Source organism: Puma concolor, chromosome E2 (genome assembly GCF_028749965.1).
Source record: "Puma concolor isolate L17-30 chromosome E2, mPumCon1.1.hap2, whole genome shotgun sequence".
Lineage (NCBI taxonomy): Eukaryota > Metazoa > Chordata > Mammalia > Carnivora > Felidae > Puma > Puma concolor.
This window is the reverse complement of record NC_141681.1, coordinates 11,784,982-11,805,141: the sequence shown is the minus strand read 5'-3', so window position 1 is coordinate 11,805,141 and position 20,160 is coordinate 11,784,982. Positions and strand designations below refer to the sequence as shown.

General features: G+C 38.9%; 1 protein-coding gene across 2 annotated transcripts in view; it reads left to right on the top strand.

The window, feature by feature from the left end:
- CNTNAP4 (contactin associated protein family member 4) overlaps positions 1-20,160 on the top strand; it is a 262,236-nt gene that overhangs the window by 232,503 nt on the left and 9,573 nt on the right. For both annotated transcript variants that reach the window (XM_086688863.1, XM_086688864.1), the window contains 4 exons: positions 8,593-8,832; positions 11,206-11,430; positions 12,821-12,954; positions 13,696-13,783. In XM_086688863.1, coding sequence (XP_086544989.1) covers positions 8,593-8,832; positions 11,206-11,430; positions 12,821-12,954; positions 13,696-13,783 — 687 coding nt within the window. The remainder of the gene's footprint in view (positions 1-8,592; positions 8,833-11,205; positions 11,431-12,820; positions 12,955-13,695; positions 13,784-20,160) is intronic.

The following is a 20,160-nucleotide window of genomic DNA, read 5'->3' as shown; positions in this document are numbered from 1 at the left end:
AGCCATGGTAGCAGGACGGTAGAGTTGGTCTGAGGGAAAGCCTGTTGCAAATCATGGTCACTTTGACTGGGTCTTGAGACTGTGGTGAGGAATCTGGGTCTTATTCTGAGGCTCAGAGGAGCGCATGATCTAATGTACCTTTCCACATCTTCCTGACCACTGTGAAGAATGTGGATGGAGGGAACAGGGTAGAAGCAGGCTAGGGCAGTGATCCCTGTGAGAGATGACGTTGGTGTGGGCTGAAGCGGACACGGTGAAAAGCAGCGTTGGGCCGTACTTTAAGTGTACATACACACAACTTGTGGTGGATTTGTTGTTGCTGCTAGTGTGTGACTACTTACTCCTGCTAATCTTCTCGGGGACAAGACACTTCTCTTAGGTCTCTGGGATCCTCAACATCATTTCGCACTTTTCAATTTCAACTGAAGTTAGCTTTTCTTGTTTTCTTCCTTTATCCTAACCTGTAGGATGATTCACGCCGTTCCCTGACCCTTCAGTCTAGATTATATACTACAAACTCTATAAACCATACTCTTTCAAGGCAGCAAAAGACTGGTGGTCCTTCTTCACACCCTGGAGAAAATATCTCCCCTCCTTCCTTTTCTTCAGTGAGATCCCACCCGCCCCATAATCACACTCTCCCAGGAAATCGGGCTTCTTTGTTCATATGTTCTGTGCCAGTACATGTCAGATGTAGAAGGCACCTTCTCTTGGACACTGTTTCCCCACATATGAATACCTTCCAATATTCTAGAGCGAAGTGTGTTCCCAGAGTCATGACTCTGTGGGTGAGTAGGAGTCTCTCTTCTAATGCAACAGAATTGATCTTCTGGTTCACAGTTTAAAAGGTAATTTTATTCCCCTTACTTACAAGTTCAAGAGTTTAATTTGTAGTTCACCCATCATTCTTAAAATTAATTATGGCTAATCAGTAGTCTTAAGTGTGCATAATGACTGTCATTTGTTTTGGGGTATCAGTATATATTAATGAGATAAATGTAACTATAAAGACTAAGTCTATAGTTCAGTATAACTTTTTTCTCCTAAAAAAATGTTTAAATCCAGACAGTGATGATGGTGATTTCAGTTACATAGAAACACGTCTTTTTTTAAAAACTTTTTTTAATGTTTTATTTATTTTTGAGAGAGTGCAAGTGGGGGAGGGGCAGAGAGAGAGGGAGACAGAGGATCCAAACCAGGCTCTGCACTGACAGCAGTGAGCCTGATGTGGGGTTGAACTCATGGATGGCAAGATCATGACTTGAGCCAAAGTCAGATGCTCAGCCGACTGAGTCCTCTCAACTGTAAGACTAAGCTAATGTTAGTCACTCTAAGATAGATTATGTTAGTATCCCAGCATTTAGTCGCTTTTGCCAGAAATGTACCTTCTTGCTTGTAAACAAATTTGGCAGAAAACATTAACACTATTGTGGAATATTTCAAATACCAAATAAAGTCATTTTATAATACAACAAATATGAAACATTAGAAAATTTGATAATGTAGAAATAAATTTGTTTGAGATATATCTTTAACACTTTTACCTACAAGTAAAATGTGGATATCTGGATATATGTTAATTTTGATTCCAGTTATATTCTCCATCTCACTGTGCTACCACAGCCTGGTCAATGTTGATATGTCCACAATGTGGACATTACTTTTTTTTCTTTTTTGGCTGGTGTCTCAGAAATGACGAGTAGGATGGGATGTCATGGAAAACATCTAAGGTGTTTTCTCCATTACTGGCTTCAAACCTCCCTGATGGTCTAGTGGGTAGGATTTGGCACTCTTTCCATTGCTGGCTTCACTCTCTCCTCTAAAGACCAATCATGAAGTGTGTCCACATCTCAGAGTGTAAGTCTGAGGCCAGACTAATGCTTCACCTTCTGAACAAAATCAGTGAAAATAAGTAGAAAGCAAGATAAAAACGTGATTCAGCTGGGCAACAATGATCTGTGGCATTGAAATGGAAATAAAGGAAATGGTCATTTCAGAGATGGAACTGTTAGTCTACACCAAAGAATGATAGAACAGAAGGTTTTTAACAATACCTGCAGTTCCAAACGTTAGAACAAGTATCTTCATCTAAACCAAACTATAGGATTCCGTGCAAAGTGAAGGAGTAATAAAATAATGAACACAAAGCCTTGTATGAGACAGTGGAAACATTTAACGTGAATGTAATGTGATTAGAAACAGTGAACACCAATGCAGTGACAATCTCCTCTCCTTCCCCAAATATCCCAACTGTCAGATGGCTTCTCATAATAAAAATGGCAATTCACCCTTTAGTTCGAGCCTTCTAGTTCTTTCTCCATTCTTGTTCTTATTTATGGCACTGAGTCTTTACTGACCTTTTCACATTCTTTCACTTTGTCCTTTGTGTGTGTATGTGATTTATGATGTGTCTGAGTTAAAAAGTCCTATTCAGACGTTCTATTTATTACCTTAAAAAATAAGTTTAGTGGCATGATGTTAATTGGTGTATTAAACATATGTCCTTGACCTTGTTACAATGAAGTCTCAATGTCGAGAGTCATTGCTGTTATCATTCACCCGCAAACATTCCCCAACCACGGAAATGTGGAGAGAAAAGAATCAATCATTTTTTTAAGCTGAAATGTGACAGTGGTCATTTTCTATTTTGGTTTGTAAACTCAGCATTTTTCTTAGAAGCTTCTTAAATTAGCCTTGAATTGATTTTCATTCAACTAGCTCTGCAATTTTTGTTTGCAGTCTAAATTCTTTTACTGACAGGTTTTTTTAAATGGGGCAAACTCCATCTCAATACTTTGGGACTAGGACCTGAAGGAGAAGTAAGAACTCCTGACATGGATGCATAAGTCATTTGCATTGCATTTGAATTGCATCAAATCCACAAATATTTATTGGGCTTCTAGAGCAAACAGTTTCTAAATGCCACACGTGAGGGTTAATGTTGAACTCTGAGCCTGTCGAAGGTCTGAAGTTTGGTTATCACCATAGGTTGCACATTAGTATTGCTCAGGGATATTTTGGGAAACTGACATTACCGATACAAAGGTAGATTTATTTACTGTGGATGGGCATTTGTGCCCTTGCAAAGTTGGATATCACAAATATATCCTTGTACTGGTCTTTTGGTGAACATATGCTTGTATTTCTGTTGGGTCTCTACCTAACAGTGGAATTACTGGGTCATAAGATGTGCATATGTTAAGCCTTAAAAGACACTGCCAGATAGCTATTGACCATTTGGATATCCTCCTTTGTGACGTGGCTGTTCAAATCTGTTGCCCATTTTCTACAGGGTTGTCTTCTTTTTTTTTTTAAAGGTTTATAAGAATTTTGGATTTATTTCAGGTAACGTTATTACAGATTTCTTCTCTCTTTCTGTGGATTGTATTATCATATACTGTTTTTTTAGTTTTTTAAAAAAATCTTTTAATGTTCATTTATTTTTTGAGAAAGAGAGCATGAGCAGGGGAGGGGCAGAGAGAGAGACACAGAATCCAAAATCAGGCTCCAGGCTCTGAGCTGGCAGCACAGAGCCCATGAACTGTGAGATCATGACCTGAGCTGAAGTTGAACACTTAACTGACTGAGCCACCCAGGCGCCCTTGTATTTTCATGTACTTAATGGTGTCTTTTGATGAACAGAGTCATTAATCATAATATATTCTAGATTTTTTCTTTTTACTTTTAGTGTACTTTTGATAGGCTAAAATAGTTATGGGAAGAGAATGGCAATAGTTTTATGTTTGAGTAATTTTTCTTTCAGTCTGGTTTTCTTTTGTAGTAAGTATGTTCCCACATTACCAAAGTGCAATGCAATGAAAGTCACATTTCTCTTTAATGTAATCATATCACTTACTTCAATTGTATTCTCTCTTCCTTGAGATGTCTTTTTCATGATCAGCTTAAGAGGCACTCAGTTTACTTTTGCCTGTTTAGCAAACAGATCTTGGTGACTGTTGACTGAAATCTGAATTCAGATGGGATCTCTTCAGAGCAGAGAATATGACTAATACCACTAACAGTTCATTTCTTTAAAATGGGTCAGACCAGAGAGGTGCTGTGGCATTGGCATATAAGAAATCTAAATAGACCCACATTTTTCTGCTGTCACTACCACGAGAGCATGTCCTCACCATTGACTTTGGTTTAGAGAATAGCGCCTGCATTTTCTGTACTATGATACTGTTGCTTCACAGCTTCCTATTTCAACCATAATAGTTCTTTGAACCTAAGGAAGAGCTAGTTCTTCCTCCTCCTCCCAGTTCTCCTAGGGTTTTCCTCAATGAGGAACATTCCATGGCAAAGTTATTGCTGGGGTCCAGTCTCACGGGTCTGTACGTTAATGCATCATTTCTACGATGCTAAGCCTTCCCCCAGGATGGCTGAATAGACCAGGACTAAAGATCCAATACATAATCTGTAGAAGACCGTGTTTTTCCTTTAATCCCCTCACTTGGTCCTGGGCCCTGCATGCATGTGCAACAACCTTCCTGTTCCAAACTGATCAGTGGTTAGAGCCTTAGCGGCCTTTCTCTGTCACAGTGCCATGGTCAGGGAGAGCCCCTGTACTCTGCCAGACAAGTTTCTATAACTTTAAATTTTGAAGAGGTTCTTCATTTATTTTTTTCTAAGGCCCCTGGGCAAATATGCCGTTGTTCCCAATTAATCCTCAATAGTATTCAAGCACAGCACATAAATAATTTGCCATTAAAAAATAAAAGGTCTTCCTGCTCCAAAAAAAAAAAAAAAAAAAAAAAAAAAATTGGCATAGGAAAGAGCCGGCTCGTATTTCGTGACAATAGCATCTGTCACTTAGACTCACTTCCTGAGAGTAATGAACATGATAAAAGGGTTGGACTCCATCTCTGTTCATCACCTGGCACACCTATTAGGTGCAGATCCCAGTATTGTTATGTAAGTGAACAGATTCAGGTTTTTATTCCTTCACATAGGAAGGTTAGGCATTAGTTTCACAAGATGCCTAGTGTTTGTGAAGTTCCAGAATTCATTATATCTGATATAGCATGGCAGGTAAATTGATAGGAAATTAATTGGAAGACAGTTCCAAACATAATAGCTCAGTGGAAACATCCAGAATCAATTAATCAAACTGCAGCTCATTTTAATTGGACCTACTCTAACCCTGGACAGTTGTTGGAATCTTTAATTAAGCTTTCAAGCCCAATACTATTTACATTGGCCATGTTCTCCAGAATAGTTAATCTTAAAATAAGAAGTTATTAACTTGAAACCTAATGGTAAAGTAAAAATCCTCCACACTTGTAAGACACATATGTTTATGTTTAATTAGACATTTTTTTTTGATAATTTAAAAATGTAGTTTCAAACTATTTGGTTAGGTAAACGTGAACTCTTTGCAAGTTCACAATTCAGATGTCCTGTTTACAGGGCTGGGTGTTGATTTTCTTCTCACTATTATAAATATATGTATCTCATACATGTATTTGAAGGGGGCTGTTTCCTGTTAATGTCCCGGGACCATCCTCTGACCTTCTTGTCCGCCAGGTACCTACTTCTATCATTAACCACACGTGGTAATCATGTGCTTCCCTGTCTGAATCTATTACTAGATCACGTGCTCTTTGAGGGCAAGGTCAGTTGCATATAATTCTGAACCTCCAAGGCCAGACTCGATGCCCAGCACAGAGCTACTAAATAGAGCTTGTAGAACCGAAATGCCATCCAAACCAAAAATGATCTAAGAAGTAGAAGACAATGAAAATGATCTTTTTTGACCATAGTTTGGTGTTAAAAGAAAGGGACTCCCTTACAATAAAAGGCCAACGGTAGATTCTTGCCCTTTTCTGCCTCTAAGTGAATGTGTGTGTTTTAATATTTCCTCAGCTATGCCCCTGGGTTTGTCCCTGGAATTCTCTATGCCCCTTGGTCCTCATCATCTGGAACAAAACAAAATGGATAAGAATAAATAAACTGGGGCAGATGAAAAGGAATTGTATTCAGTTGTTGGCCTCCCAAGTTATTTAGTTTTTATGATGTCACTGGCAGAAGGAGATCAACTCCTAAATCAGGGAAATGATGTTACAGAGTGACAAGTGCTTAACAGACCATGATTTAATGTGACTGTATACTATATATATATATATATATATATATATATATATATCTCATGATTTAAAGTACTCTAACGTAAAGTAAATTAAATATACCAGGAATCCACCTGTAATCCAGACTTCCCAGCACCTGACCCTCCTCCAAAGAGTTCCTGGGCCAAAGATAAAAGTAAGGCTGAAGGCTTCCTTACCCAGGAAAGAAAACTCCAGCAAAGATGCTAAGAGCATTTGGTCCAAGACTTGACTCTGAGCTCTCGACGTTCTGTTGAGATGAGTTAGTGTGAGAATAGGGAGGTCTGAAGCGCAGGTGAACGGCAGCTTTAATGTGGAAGGCAAAGAAGAGGAGTCCTAAGATTAAGGGGAGGAGAGAGGCTTCAAGAATGGAAGGAGACAGTAGATGTAGGAGGAAGGGAACAAGAAGACTGGCCGTCGTTCTGAGACTCTGGGACGAGGTGAACTCCTTTCCCCTGCCATGCCCACGGAAACTGGAATCGGAATATGTCTGGCTGCGTACCACACTGCATTTTGATTTATAAATAGCAAGTATGACCCACACCCTGAAGACTTGTATTTGCTTCATAGAAGAGGCACAAACAATGTTAAGTGAAACAACTTCGATACACCGATTTAAGTACAGTTGTTTGCATGGAGACCCTTATGTCTATGAATCTGAATTCTAAATACCATCAGTGTCATGAGCCCCAAATTCTTAGGACTCCTTTCAGTTTCCCCTTCATGGTATTTCCTTATCCAAAAATATAGAATTAATGTATTCAGAAATATTCCTTGGGTTTTATCCTCATTCTCAGTTTTGGGGACCCAAGCCACCTCATGGGGCCAGTGATGTTCCTCTCTCCAGCCTTTGAAGCACCCAACCCCCACTCCTATGGCCTAATCCAGTTTAACGAGCCATTGCATTGACTGATTATTAATATCTAATTATTAAAGAATCAGTTATTATTTTCAATTGCTGATCAATTAGGTATGATTATAAATAATTATTGCACAGCTATTTTGCGTCAGGCACCGTCCTGTGTGCTGGGGTGCGGTGTGATTGAAGCGGCCTTCCCCAAAGTGTGTCCAATGGTGGGACTCTGATGATATACAAAAGTAAAGTGGTGAAATGTAACACCTGGTACATGGTGACAAAAGGCCGATTCATTTAGGGTCTTTCCAACTTTTGGTTCTGAAAGTTAAAAACAACAACAACAACTTTAATTTCTGAAGATGAGGAGATGTTAAGTAATGAAGGCTAGATCAGGAGCTAGCTAAGTGTGGTGGTAAAGGAGGGAGGAAACATGTTCTAGAAAGAGACAGTATGTACGGAGTGGGTCTAACATTCTGGTGGCGAGACAGCCTCATCCATTCACTGACAAAGCTCCTTTGTAGAGGACCCGTGACCATCTAATAATGCCTCTGGGTAGAATCATCCAGACTACTTAGATTAGAGTACTGTTTTCCCACTTCGAGTTCGGAGCATTAATTTTGGGGGTTCCTGGGCACACAGGTGGGTGAAGATCCTCCTAGAGCTTGCATTCTTACTAGGATAGTGCCCAGAAAATGTGGTGGTCACGTGACCACCTGAATATGATGCACCTGGGAGGCTTGTTGATTGTTTCGATTCACAGCCCTATTTCCAGCCCACAGAATCAGCATTTCTTAGAGCGAGCCTGTATTTTTAAGAAGACTTCCATGTGACATTTACATTCCTTAAAGTTGGAGAGCCTCTGGCGTAGAATGTCAGGGTCTGATTCCACTCAGACATCGTAAACCTCTTCAGGGTGACTTGATAAGTGCATATATGGTCATGTATTATCCAATAAATGCTACACCACCGTCTCTCCATTGACCCCTTTCCCCCGTTTGTTGAGAATCTTTCCAAGCTTAAAATGACCCACCCTGGACCAGTATTTAGAAAAAAATTCACTGGGACATATGCCAGACAAAGCAGATCATCTCGGTTACCAGGTTTTTGATGGAAGAATAACCAAAAGACCCCATCGGTGCACAGTCAAGTTAGAAGAACTCAAGGTGTCTTTCATAATTCTCAGTAAATTAAAACCAGACCAGCATCAGGATCAAGTTTCAATATGAAGAACGAGCCACACTCACCCACAAATATATGCTGATTTAAAATTGCCAAAAACAAAGTTAGCTTCCACATACGAGTATCAATCTATCTCATTGTTACTTTGCATGAAAGATACAGCCTCATTTTGTTCTCTGAAAGAAAACAACTAAAAAAGAGAACCTCTCCGACTTATATTTTAATAAATCAGTTTTAGAAAACCAACGTGTAACAAATTCAACTTTGCAAAAAAATGGAATTAATGTTTTATCTACTTAAATCCTTTCAATATCCTGTCACAAATTTGCTTCCCAAATTATATTGGCTCATCCAACGCTTGCCCTTCCCTGCGAAGCCTCAGTTTTGCTGGGTCTTTCAATCCTGAAGCACACGCCTAGGAACATGTTTCCATTTGCAGTATTTCCCTTCTAGGTGGAACAGCCACCAGACAAAGGGGCTTTCTGGGCTGCATTCGGTCTCTGCAGTTGAACGGGATGTCCCTGGACCTGGAAGAGAGGGCTAAGGTGACCCCTGGCGTGGAGCCGGGCTGTAGAGGCCACTGCAGCAGCTACGGGAAGTTGTGTCTCAATGGAGGGAAGTGCAGAGAAAAGCTCAGCGGGTTCTCTTGTGACTGCACCTTCTCTGCATACACGGGGCCTTTCTGCTCGAAGGGTAAGCATGGCGTGGGGCGTCTTCGCAGGAAAACTCATCCGATATGAAGAAAACATCCTGTAGTCATTTTCTGGGTAGCTATTTGAAACCCAAATATTTCCATTTCTGATTTTTTTTTTTTTTTGCCAGTTAACTTTTTCATGCTAATCCTATTTCATTTCTTAGATATTGGCCTCAATTCTTAAAAAAAGAAAAACTATTCATGATAAATCCTCTAAAGTTGCCTCTTGATGTCTTTAAAAAAATTTTTTTTAATGTTTATTTTTGAGAGAGAGAGAAAGAGCAGGGGATGGTCAGAGAGAGAGGGAGACACAGAATCCAAAGCAGGCTCCAGGCTCTGAGCTGTCAGCACAGAGCCGGACGCAGGGCTCGAACTCACAGACTGTGAGATCATGACCTGAGCCGAAGTCGGGTGCTTAACCAACAGCCTGAGCACCCAGGTGCCCCTCCTCTCATTGTCTTAAAGTGTTAGCTGCTCAATCTGCTTTTATTTATCCCATGTTGATGTGCTTAAATAAATATGCTAACAACCTGTTCCACGGGGCAGTTCTCTATTTTAAAATCTTTAAAGGCATTATTGTTATTTTTGATGAAGATAGTCAATAATGCAAGGAAATTTAGGAAGTATTGTTTTTTGGTTTTTTGCTAAACGTATTTTTTTCCAAGAATAAAAATAACTTTGGGGTGCCTAGGTGGCTCAGTCGGTTAAGTGACCGACTCTTGATTTCCACCCAGGTCATGATCTCATGGTTTGTGAGTTCGAGCCCCACATTGGGCTCTGTGCTGGCACAGAGACTGGTTGGGATCCTCTCTCTCCCTCTCTCTCCCCCACTCCTCTCTCTCTCTGTATCTCAAAGATAAATAAACAAACATTGAAAAAGAATAAAAATTACTTTTCCATTAATATGGATGTGTAACAAAATAAAGATTACTCGGGCATTTTGCTCTATGATGTGGCCAATGTCTGTGAAGTGGAATATTTTTCAGTCTGTCTTGTTCACAGATCTATGTCATGGAAGAAAGAAAGGACTGAGTATAGTATTAAGTGTTCTAGATGGACTTCTCTGAATACACAAACATTTGTTATGCTTTCATAGTTGCTCACAGAAAACTGCCATCCAGCTTAATTCAATTGCTTTATTTGCGTGTGTCTGGGCTACTGAAAGCTAACAAAAATCGTCTCCAAATTGAAGCAGCCCCTGATTTGCACAGAAAGCATTTGAGATTATTTCATGAAAAGTGGGTTAAAAGTCCTCCACTTTTGACCAGAACTAAGTTACTATTTAAAATGCGCCTGTGATAAACAACTCACACCCTGCTGCTCTCATTCTAGAAGGTTTTTCACATTTAGAGGTAGAGTGGAGACCACTTCTTCCCAAGAACTTGTCTTCCTTTTCTGAATCAAAATGATTTCTAGTTAAGCTCGCTAAGTGCAGTCAGGAATCCTACTCTGCATATCATATTGACTATAAAGAGGTCCATTATAATAACATAATAAAACAAGCAAACAAAATAGTCCTCCAGTGCCAAGGAACGGAGACGTTGCTATGTTACCCCGTGAGCATCATCTGCTACTCACATCCCACAACTGGTCTTTTATAGTAATGGAGAGAAGCAGGATTCAAGGATCCAGTGCTGATTATTCCTCCAGATCCTCATTTTCATGCAAACATATATACACATGTACATAAATGTGTGTGTATATAAGTGTATATATAGACGTGTGTGTGTGTGTGTGTGCGCGTGTGTGTGTGCACATGCATGTGTGTGTGAATTTGGGATTTTAATCTCATATAAGTAAAGTACTATGATTTTGTAAAACTGAAAGAGGCTGGATAGTTCCTTATGTTGATCACTGCTACAAAGATGCCCACTGCCCTCTCCTATTAACGCAGGACTTGGCTTCTTCTCGTAGGGCACAATAAATAGGGGAAAGTGTTTAGGCAAAAAGGAACATTTCTGCCTGTTGATCCTGGAAGGTAAGAGGACCCCTCAAACTTCCTTCCTTCCTATTATAGGAAGACTAGTGCATTCTAGTTACAAAATAATAGATGGGACCAAAAATTTAAATAAGAAAATGGACGGTAAGGGAGACGAAAGTCAAGAAGCCTGGTTTATGTCTGATGTCAGAGAGGAGAACGTTATGCTTGTAATTAGAAGGTGAACTAGTAAATTAATTACATATAATTCTAGCATAAAGCCATTTCAAGGACCATCATAAGAGCTCTGTTAATATTCTGTTATTTAATTCTGGTTTGGGCCGATTTGTTATATCTATATAATTTGATATTTTTAATTAAAAATATATCAATGTAGCTGAAATAAGATCCTTGTATTTAATTTTTTTAACATAAAATGTGTGTGTCATTTCAGAGATCTCTGCATATTTTGGATCTGGCTCATCTGTGATTTACAATTTTCAAGAAAATTATTCCTTCAGTAAAAATTCCAGCTCCCACGCTGCTTCGTTTCATGGCGACATGAAGCTGAGCAGAGAAATGATCAAATTTAGCTTCCGAACAGCGCGAGCACCAAGCTTACTGCTTTATGTGAGCTCCTTTTATAAAGAATACCTTTCAGTTATCATTGCCAAAAATGGTGAGTGCTTTTTAGAGGAGAGAGAGAGAGAGAGAGAGGGAGAAAATTAAATTAGAACATTAGATTAGTAATAATATGGATCGTTCTGATGTTCTTGCCTCTCAAACTGCAAACAGAAAGAAAAGCGTGCCTATACTGTCCTATAAATTTAATCTAAAAGGATTATTTATGAATTTATTAAGATAGTTTTGTTATAATTTTGATAATTTCGCATTTTCAATGTTAACTTGTTATTTATATAAAATACTTCCTGTATTTTATTATTGTTAGAAACTCTTTACTATCCCATATAGTATCAGTATCAATTTTGTGGTTCATTTTGAAATGAGATGCCTATTTGCATATAATAAATATTTCCATCAATTAAAAGTAGAGACATTTGGGGGGAATGTTAACAACCTAGCATTATGTATAAGAAAATGTCCACAAAGTAATCTGTCGGTTCTAATCATCGGCAACAAAATTGTCAAGGGAAATGCTGGTACATTACTGCAGGGCAGTGGCTTCTGGGTTAGGATGTGTGTATGCTACAGAAACTTTGTCGCAGAAAACCACTTAAGGATATTTTCCTCCTCCCTGTATGCAGATTAAAGATAGGAATCCTGTAGATAAATTGTCTGAGTGAGGAAAATAAATTTATAAACCTGAATATATCATTGCAACTAAAATAAATATGGCCCAAGGGCACTGAACACTAAATATACTTTAATAAGTATATTTACCACCACTGTGTACCTTTTGAACTTGAAACATATCTCTACATTAAGATATTTTCTTTGTTAAATTGGAGATACCCTGTGAAATAAAGTAATTGGCATCTTTGCAGGCAGCTAAGTGAGTAGCATTAAGTCTCACGGTAAGTTTGGCTCAAAACTGTTCATTTCATCCTAATTTCATTCCAAAATCCATGGCTGTGACCACTTGGAAATATTTCTCATCTTTAGTAAAACTCCATTTGCTTATAAAAATTCCATTAACCAATTGCATCATCGGAGTGGTAGATGTATTTTTAAAAAGATTATAGAAACAACGTTATTGTAATATTCCACAGTAGTTTGGCATTTCATAATATAATCAGGTATATATTTTTTTTAAGGTAGAAGCTAGTTCAGAGATTTGCTTATGTTTAACTGCATATTTGACTTCTAGGGGAAAAATTCAAGATTTGCAGGAAAGGCTGCCTATTAGTAACATGCGTGGTCCTGATCTCAAAAATAGTGCAGTTTGGCATAGGAGCTGACTTCTGGGAATTATGAGGACAGGAGGCATCCAAATAAGCCGTGAATTTTCCACCAGAAATTACTAACTAAAAAGAGTACTCCTGAGTTTTTATAAGTAGCTCTTTAACTACAATTTTAACTGAAACTGTAACTTCTCTCCCCTACTTTAGGAAGTTTGCAGATCAGGTACAAGCTAAACAGATATCAAGAACCTGACGTCGTTAACTTTGATTTCAAAAACATGGCGGATGGACAGCTTCACCACGTAGAGATCAACAGAGAAGAAGGAGTGCTCTTTGTAGAGGTAATACAGGAAACTCAACAGAAGCAGTGGTTATAGTTAGGATTCCCCAGCATGAAGGACCGCCGGCAGAATCGTGATCATGAATAGACTGAAGGCATTCTTTCAGTGCTGCTCTCACACAGACCATGGACAGACCCTCAAATGTGGTCTCGTTTTTGAAAGGATTAAGGTTCTGTCCAAGATATTACTGATATTGGATGCTGAAAAATGCTACACTTTCCTCATTTGTTTTACATTGCTCAGGAGGGAAAGCCGACTAGCTTATCATATGTACCACTAGTGGGGCCATCGTAGCTCTAATGAAACCGGTGGAATTATTCACTGTACCAACTGTGGAAGCAAAGCACGAACATTTTGGCCCTCTACACAGAGGAAGACTTCTTAGCTGAATGACTCAGGTTAAAGGGCCAAGCTAAGTAAAAGTATTAAGGTGAAAATAACTCGTCTATATATTTTTTAGCTTTACCAATTTTGGATTTCTCATACAATGGAGAAAATTAAAGGGATATAAGGGGCCAGAAGGTGGGGTGCACTGTTAGGATAGAATGGAAAATTTAGAAAATATCATTCACCTTTGTGAATGGCTCTTTAAAATTTGTTGTTCTCAGTCTTTGGGGCCACACTAAACTGCCTATTTTTTATCTTTTTTTTTTTTTTTTTTGCCTTCCTTTGCCCTCTGTCCTCTCCTCAACAAAATGGCGTCCGTGCGGATGCTTGCATTCTCACGTAACAATTCTGTAGATTGATGACAACGCAAGGAGACAAGTCCATCTGTCATCAGGTACAGAACTCAGCGCCATCAAGTCTCTTGTACTGGGCCGGATTTCAGGTAAGGAAAGGAACAGCCTTTCCCTAATTGTGACACATAAAGATCAGAAGAGTCATACTGGAAACACGCGCGCACACGCATAGGCCACACACCAATTTATCATGCTGAAAGAAATCTTGTTTCGTTTTAATTGTAAAGTCGGTGATAACGGAGGCAGAAACTCTACCTTCTCAGGTCTACTTTGTGTGACCCTGTGCAGGGACGTCTTGCTGAGCAAGCCCTGCCCTCTGATAGTAATGCCACTGTGCTCTCACGTAGTGAAACGTGATCCAGTTCTCACACTTCAAAAATAGAAGGAAAGGTAGAAATAACAGCCTTTGTATCAATCAGCTGCCAAATATACAAGCTGTCATCTAATGATCAAACCAGGACTAGGCCTAAAAGAGAAGGTAGGGGAGAGCAATGGCTTTTGTTCTAATTAGTAAATGTGCTTTAGGTTCTGGCTTGGGGCCTGTTTGCCTTGTTGAGATGTGGTGGTGGCCAGCCACTCTTGCCGAAACCCAGTGTCTATGCCTTGTGATTATTAGTTATATCCAACAGTTACTTCTGACTATTCTCACTGAAGTAGAAACGTACTCTTGCCATCTTAACATCAAAATATATACACATTTTCTTAAACTTGCCAACGGGGACTACGCGGAAAGAGGGGCGGTAAATTTTGAAAGGGTTTTCTTTCTGGTTGCAAGTAAATTATAAAGAGGAGTGATATTTCACCTTATTTGGGAGGGTGAGGGGACTTCTTGTAGCCTGGTTTTTATTTCTTGTTGGATATTTGACAGTAACCTGCAGTATTTTGTCCCAGATAGTAAATGGAATCTTTCATTTTTTTGAACTTTGCAGCAGTTTGTACCTTGACTAATCATTCCTTATGCTGCCTGTACATAATTCAGAATCTTGAGAATGTTTGATTAAACCCATGGGTGAATGATCAAAATATTGGCCCTTGAGCGGGTTAAGAGTTAAATTTATAAATATTTATAGGCCCTCTCGGACCATGATTAGCCCCCAAAATCGTGTGCTCTCATCCTCCAAACGGGAAATGTGAATTGCATTGTTCTCCCTCAGTATGCTAGAGTGGACGTAAAAAATACGTGCAAAGTGCTACTTAGATATTTGGAAGCTTAACTGAAAAATTCCAAGTGAGTTTCATCATGTAAATTATGTAAATTCAACTGTAGTAATAAAAAGAATCAAAGAAATATAACAAATCTTGATCTCAGGAGCTCCTCATCTAGCAGGGTCTGAGACGAGGCATTACATAAAAATGTAAAACACAAGATAGAAAATTGTAATAGTTATGCCTAATGTTAATACAATCATAGTTTTAAGGAAATAAAATCTTCAAATTTAATGCCAGCATTGCTGATGAAAATACTTTTTGTGAGTAGAAATATGTTAAATATATTATAAAACAATTGGGAAACTTATCTGCATTCTATTAGGAAGATTGTATTAATGACACAGTAGAATAATAACATTCGTTATATAAATATTTGTTTCCCTTTTTGTAAATGAGTAGGGAGATTAGTAGGGAATTAAAGATGTTAATGTTTTTACTCCAGAATAGCATATCATTAAAACGCATCTCACTCATACTGAAAAATAAGATTAAAGTCCAAATTGAGCAGTGAACTTTATAGTCTGAATCAACTCATTCTCCTAAAAGTATAGGTAAGAATTTATTTGCTATGTGCCTAAGGTGTGGATCTTGACCAAGGACTAATGGTCTGTTTGATCATTAATTCAAAGGAATTAATGTAATTCAAAGGAAAGTAATAATTTGTGGTCAAATTTGGTGTGGTATATGAATTTACAATAAAATATATGTAGTATATTATTATATTTTAATGTAGTATATTAATTTATAGTAAAATAGACACTAAAATGGAACTATTAATTTTCCAGAGAGTTGCTCAATCTTGAAATTCCTTATTATGTTAGTCCGGGTCCTCCAACAAGCAGTTGCCAAGACAAAATTAACCACGTGACGATTTTATTCAGGGAACACTTGTAAAGTAGGAGGTGGGGAGGGAGCTGGCCAAGAGCGGCAGAGCCATCAGATGGCCACGCACGCACCTCTGCCTCCAATGAAGGAGAGAGGGAAGGAAACTCAGAAGTATCCTGGAAGTCTGTGCAATCTAAGAAGGGTTGAGCAGTCTTTGGGGAGCCCTTGGGTCAGCCAGCTATCAGAGGAGTCTCCTGTTTCCCAAGAATGAGCCTGCCTTAGGAATCCCTGCTCTGATCAGCCACCGCTGGGAGCCAGCCACAGGAAGCATGGCCTTGGCCCAAGTATAAAGATGGGTTTCAGAGCCCAGCAGCAGGGGCCTTGGTCAGTTACCCTCCTCTAATTAGAGGTCTGCAAGACACATTCTCACGGCCCCACGCTTATCAGATATATTTTTCCTTTTTGGAAGCCCCTTTGGCTCACTGATTCGTTTAGCACATACTCTGTGATCAAGTGTTATATTCACGAAGAGTGCCATTCGGCAAGGTGGACATTACACCTGTCCTCACAGAGCTTATGGTTAGTGGACATACATGTAACTGTCACACAAAAGGTTCCTGTGTATCTGATTGAGTATAATGTATCCTATGTTGCTTTAGATAAAATAGTTCCAAATTACCCTCCAAATTAAAATGAGTTAAAGTATTTCTATCATCTTATGATTTCTGAATATTTCTTCTAAGGGGGCAGAATATAAACATTGATCAATTATATATATATTTTTGGAGTTGTGATTTGTCTACCTTTTCAAGCCAAGAGTTAAGGAGATGACCATTCACTGCCATATTAGATGGAAACCCAGAAAGAAGGACATCTCTTCCCTGTTTCAACTTTCTCCGTTATGCATTTCTTAAATTTTGGAAGAACTATGGAGATAATTTTGGATTGTCCTGTGAACCAAGGTTACTAGTAGATACTCAAAAAGAAGGTAAATTTTAGAAACAGTACCAAACTGTAGTATGACAGCACAGAAGCCATCTCCAACTCCCTGTTACACTTAAAAGACTAAGGACTCAATAGCTTTGACACTAATGCTCAGTAATAGTTGGGGGCTGTGGTGGGGAAGTCAAGGCTTTAGCCAAGCAGTTTAGTTCAGATCCTCCTACTAGCAACAGAGTGCATTAAATCTGCTTTTCATGTTCATAATTCACTATAAAATTAAGCTCTGACTTCTGTATCTCAGTATTTTATATGCTATAATAGTTTTATGATTTATTTTAGTAAAAGCTGGATGATTATTTTCACTTACTCTGAGTAGTAGCTTTTGCATATTAGAGGTCTAGATCAGTAGTGATTGTTCCTCTCTTCTGAGGATACAGAGCCAGGAGGTACCTCAGATTACTGCAGTGGAGATGAGGCCAGATGTAAATAATGTCTGTCATCAGCAAGGAAAGGACAGCCACTCAGTCTCTACCGAAGAGCTGTAAGAACAATTTCCTGTGTGTCAGGAATCCTTTATGTAAAACGTGCTTCGGTGCCTAGAGGTGAGGAAAAATCAGATGACCTGAGTCCTGTTTGTGTAACTATATTGTGAGATGACACTTGAGATAGTGGTTATTTCACAAGCAAGTTTTAAAAGAGAAGTACGGCTTAGAACAGGAGAAATCTTGTTCTAAGTAAGTAAGAAATCTTAAAATTTTTTTTCTTCATCAGGTTGATTTTTGAGTATTTTAACAGTTGGAATGTCATAGACTATCTTCAGTGCATACTGTGGCTTTAACCTTCTGGAGGCTTTGTTTCCAGAGAGTTAGCAGTACCATTTTGAATTGGCCATACCTAGAAACTGGAAAACACCTTTCTCCTCGTCATAGTATGTGAGCATTGATCAAAGTGTCATGTCCCAAACCCAGAGAACACTCCTGTTGCTGAAACATGTTCTCTGATTTTAATTATGGAGCAAATGGGAGGGTAGACATTGGGATTTTGTCAGAGGCTCATGTAGTCACGAGGATGTGCTCCAGGTGGGAAGGATGAATGTGATCCTTTGACAACAAGATCACCCTCGTTGCTCTCATCTGGTAGTCAAACATAACGAAGCAGAGCTCTGCTTACACTTCAAAAAAAAAAAAAACAAAAAACAAAATGATAAAAGCGAAAGCCACAAATCCCAAATTATGTATTTATCAGCTGCCAGATCTAGAAACCTTTATACAGAGACAAAACCAGAATAATTTCTAAAATAAAAAAGAGAAGGCAGTTGTTTATTCCTTTCATTACTAGCCTGCTTTAAAATGTGACTGCACCAGGAATAAGTAAACAATAAAGCCATTATCAGGGACTTAGGCTATAGTGTGAGTGACCTTATTAAAGAACAAGAATTGAAGGAAGAGAAAGAGAGGAGGAGGTTGGCCGGAGAGTGGCTGCACGAGTTTGGGGCACAAAGCAAAACAGAGCAAACAGTTTCCGGCCCAGTGATGAGCTGTGGGAGCGCTCAGAGTAAGAGCAGTGAGATGTGAATTCCGTTAGTGTCGTCTGTGAAGTATAATAGAGGGTTCGAGATGGTTTCCATGTCATCATAGTACAATTTAATGTCATTACCTAAAAAATTGCACTCCTTGCTTGATATCTGCTAGTGATGCTTGTTAATGATGATTCGAGTTAAAAATTTGTTCCTGCGGTCCATTTCCTTTGTAAAAATGAGCGCTGGAGGACAGAGAGGAAGCCGTTTTATTTCTTTCTGGTCTTCCTTCTAAAAAGGCAGACAGTCTGATGTCATCTCTCTGTCAAGTATGTTGTTCACAGGTTGTAAGTACGGACGCCAAAGTGAATGATTCCTCAATCAGCTCCTTTAAGAGAACTATTAATTTGAACATTATCCAAAAAGAGATCTCTCCAAGATGTCATTAATCAAAGGAGATATGCAGGTGTAAAGTTGTTTTGCTAAGTCATTGAGATTTCATTGGGTCACGATTCCACACATGAAAAAAAAAAATCCCAATTAAGACCATTACATGATCGTGAAATCGCATAAAACCTCTCACGGAAAAATGTGCTCACATCTTGAATGATATAATTTAACCTAGTGTAAAATGACTGCAGAGTCACTGTTCAAAGGCTGAGTGAAGTTTACAGCTACTATCCATTACTTTGTTATGTCAGACATGTTATGGCACGGGAACCGTAACAGCAGAAATTCGTCGTCCATCGTGGTATGGGAAGAACCAGTCTGCCTCGAGACAGACTTGGTCCACAGCCCTCCGTAATTAATAGGCTGCATTACATTTGTTTTTATATCCAAAGCTCATTGCCAAATCAAGTTCTGAGTTCTGTTTATGGATTGTTTTTATGTTAGAAGAGTTTTCTAAAAGCCCAAAGATGTTTTTCACTCATTCTGTGCTGAGCGGTAGCTTTGGTATATTTAGAGGCAATGACCCATCGGGATCATTGATCTCTTCTGACGCTGCAGAGCCAGGAAGTGGCTCAGATTTCTGCAGTGGAGATTTAGGCCAGATGTAAATAAAGTGTGTGGTCAGAGGGAAGAGGGTGTCTAGTCCAGCTCTTAGAAGAGCTAGAGGAACACACGTCAGTCTCGATGCTATTCTATGGAAAACCTGCTTCAAAGCCAAAGGGGTATGTAAGATAGTTTAATCAGATTATTTAAGGACCCTGTGATTTTGTAAATGTCTTACGGCACTTAAGACAAGTTATGTCGAAAGCGAAAGAGAAGTACAGGTCACCCAGAGATCTCTAACTATAAATAGCTTCTGTATTAATCAGATTTTCAAGGTGATATCTCAGAGCGGTAGGTTTGGTTGGCAAATAAATACCTTTTATGAAAAACTGCTTCCGCATCCATGTGGTATATTTGCCGTCTGCTCCGCCATTTTACTTTCCCATGAACTCTTGTCTAGGATCCTGGCCGTAATGGTATATAACGGTAAAAATGCCAGGCTCCTCCTCTGATTTATTGCACCATGTTCGGCAAGGCTTTTAATCTGATCTTCATAGATTAAAGATACTGAGATCCTTTTTAAATAAGGCCCCTCTTCATAGGTATGGCCAAACCACTTGGTTTTATTTTTTGAGGTTTTCTGTTTGTTTGTTAAGGAGAGCCACAAGAAATTCCATGAAGCACTCTTTGCAATTATTCTTCCATTTACGTCACACCTTTTCCAGAAACAGTCCTCTTACTACGTATGGAAAGGCACTTCGTACACATTTTAATTCCTCGGTACCCTCTTTTTCTTGTAGACCTTTCGTTAACAGCTTTCTTCTCTAACAAAGCAGGAGTCATTCCGTTTGTTGGAAAGTACAATTGAGGCTGATTTTTTAATAGGCAGGATCACCCAAACATCTGAGTCAATAAGGATTTTTACGACCAGAAACATCCAAAACATGATTGTCTTCTCAGGGTTTGTATAAAGCAGGAGAC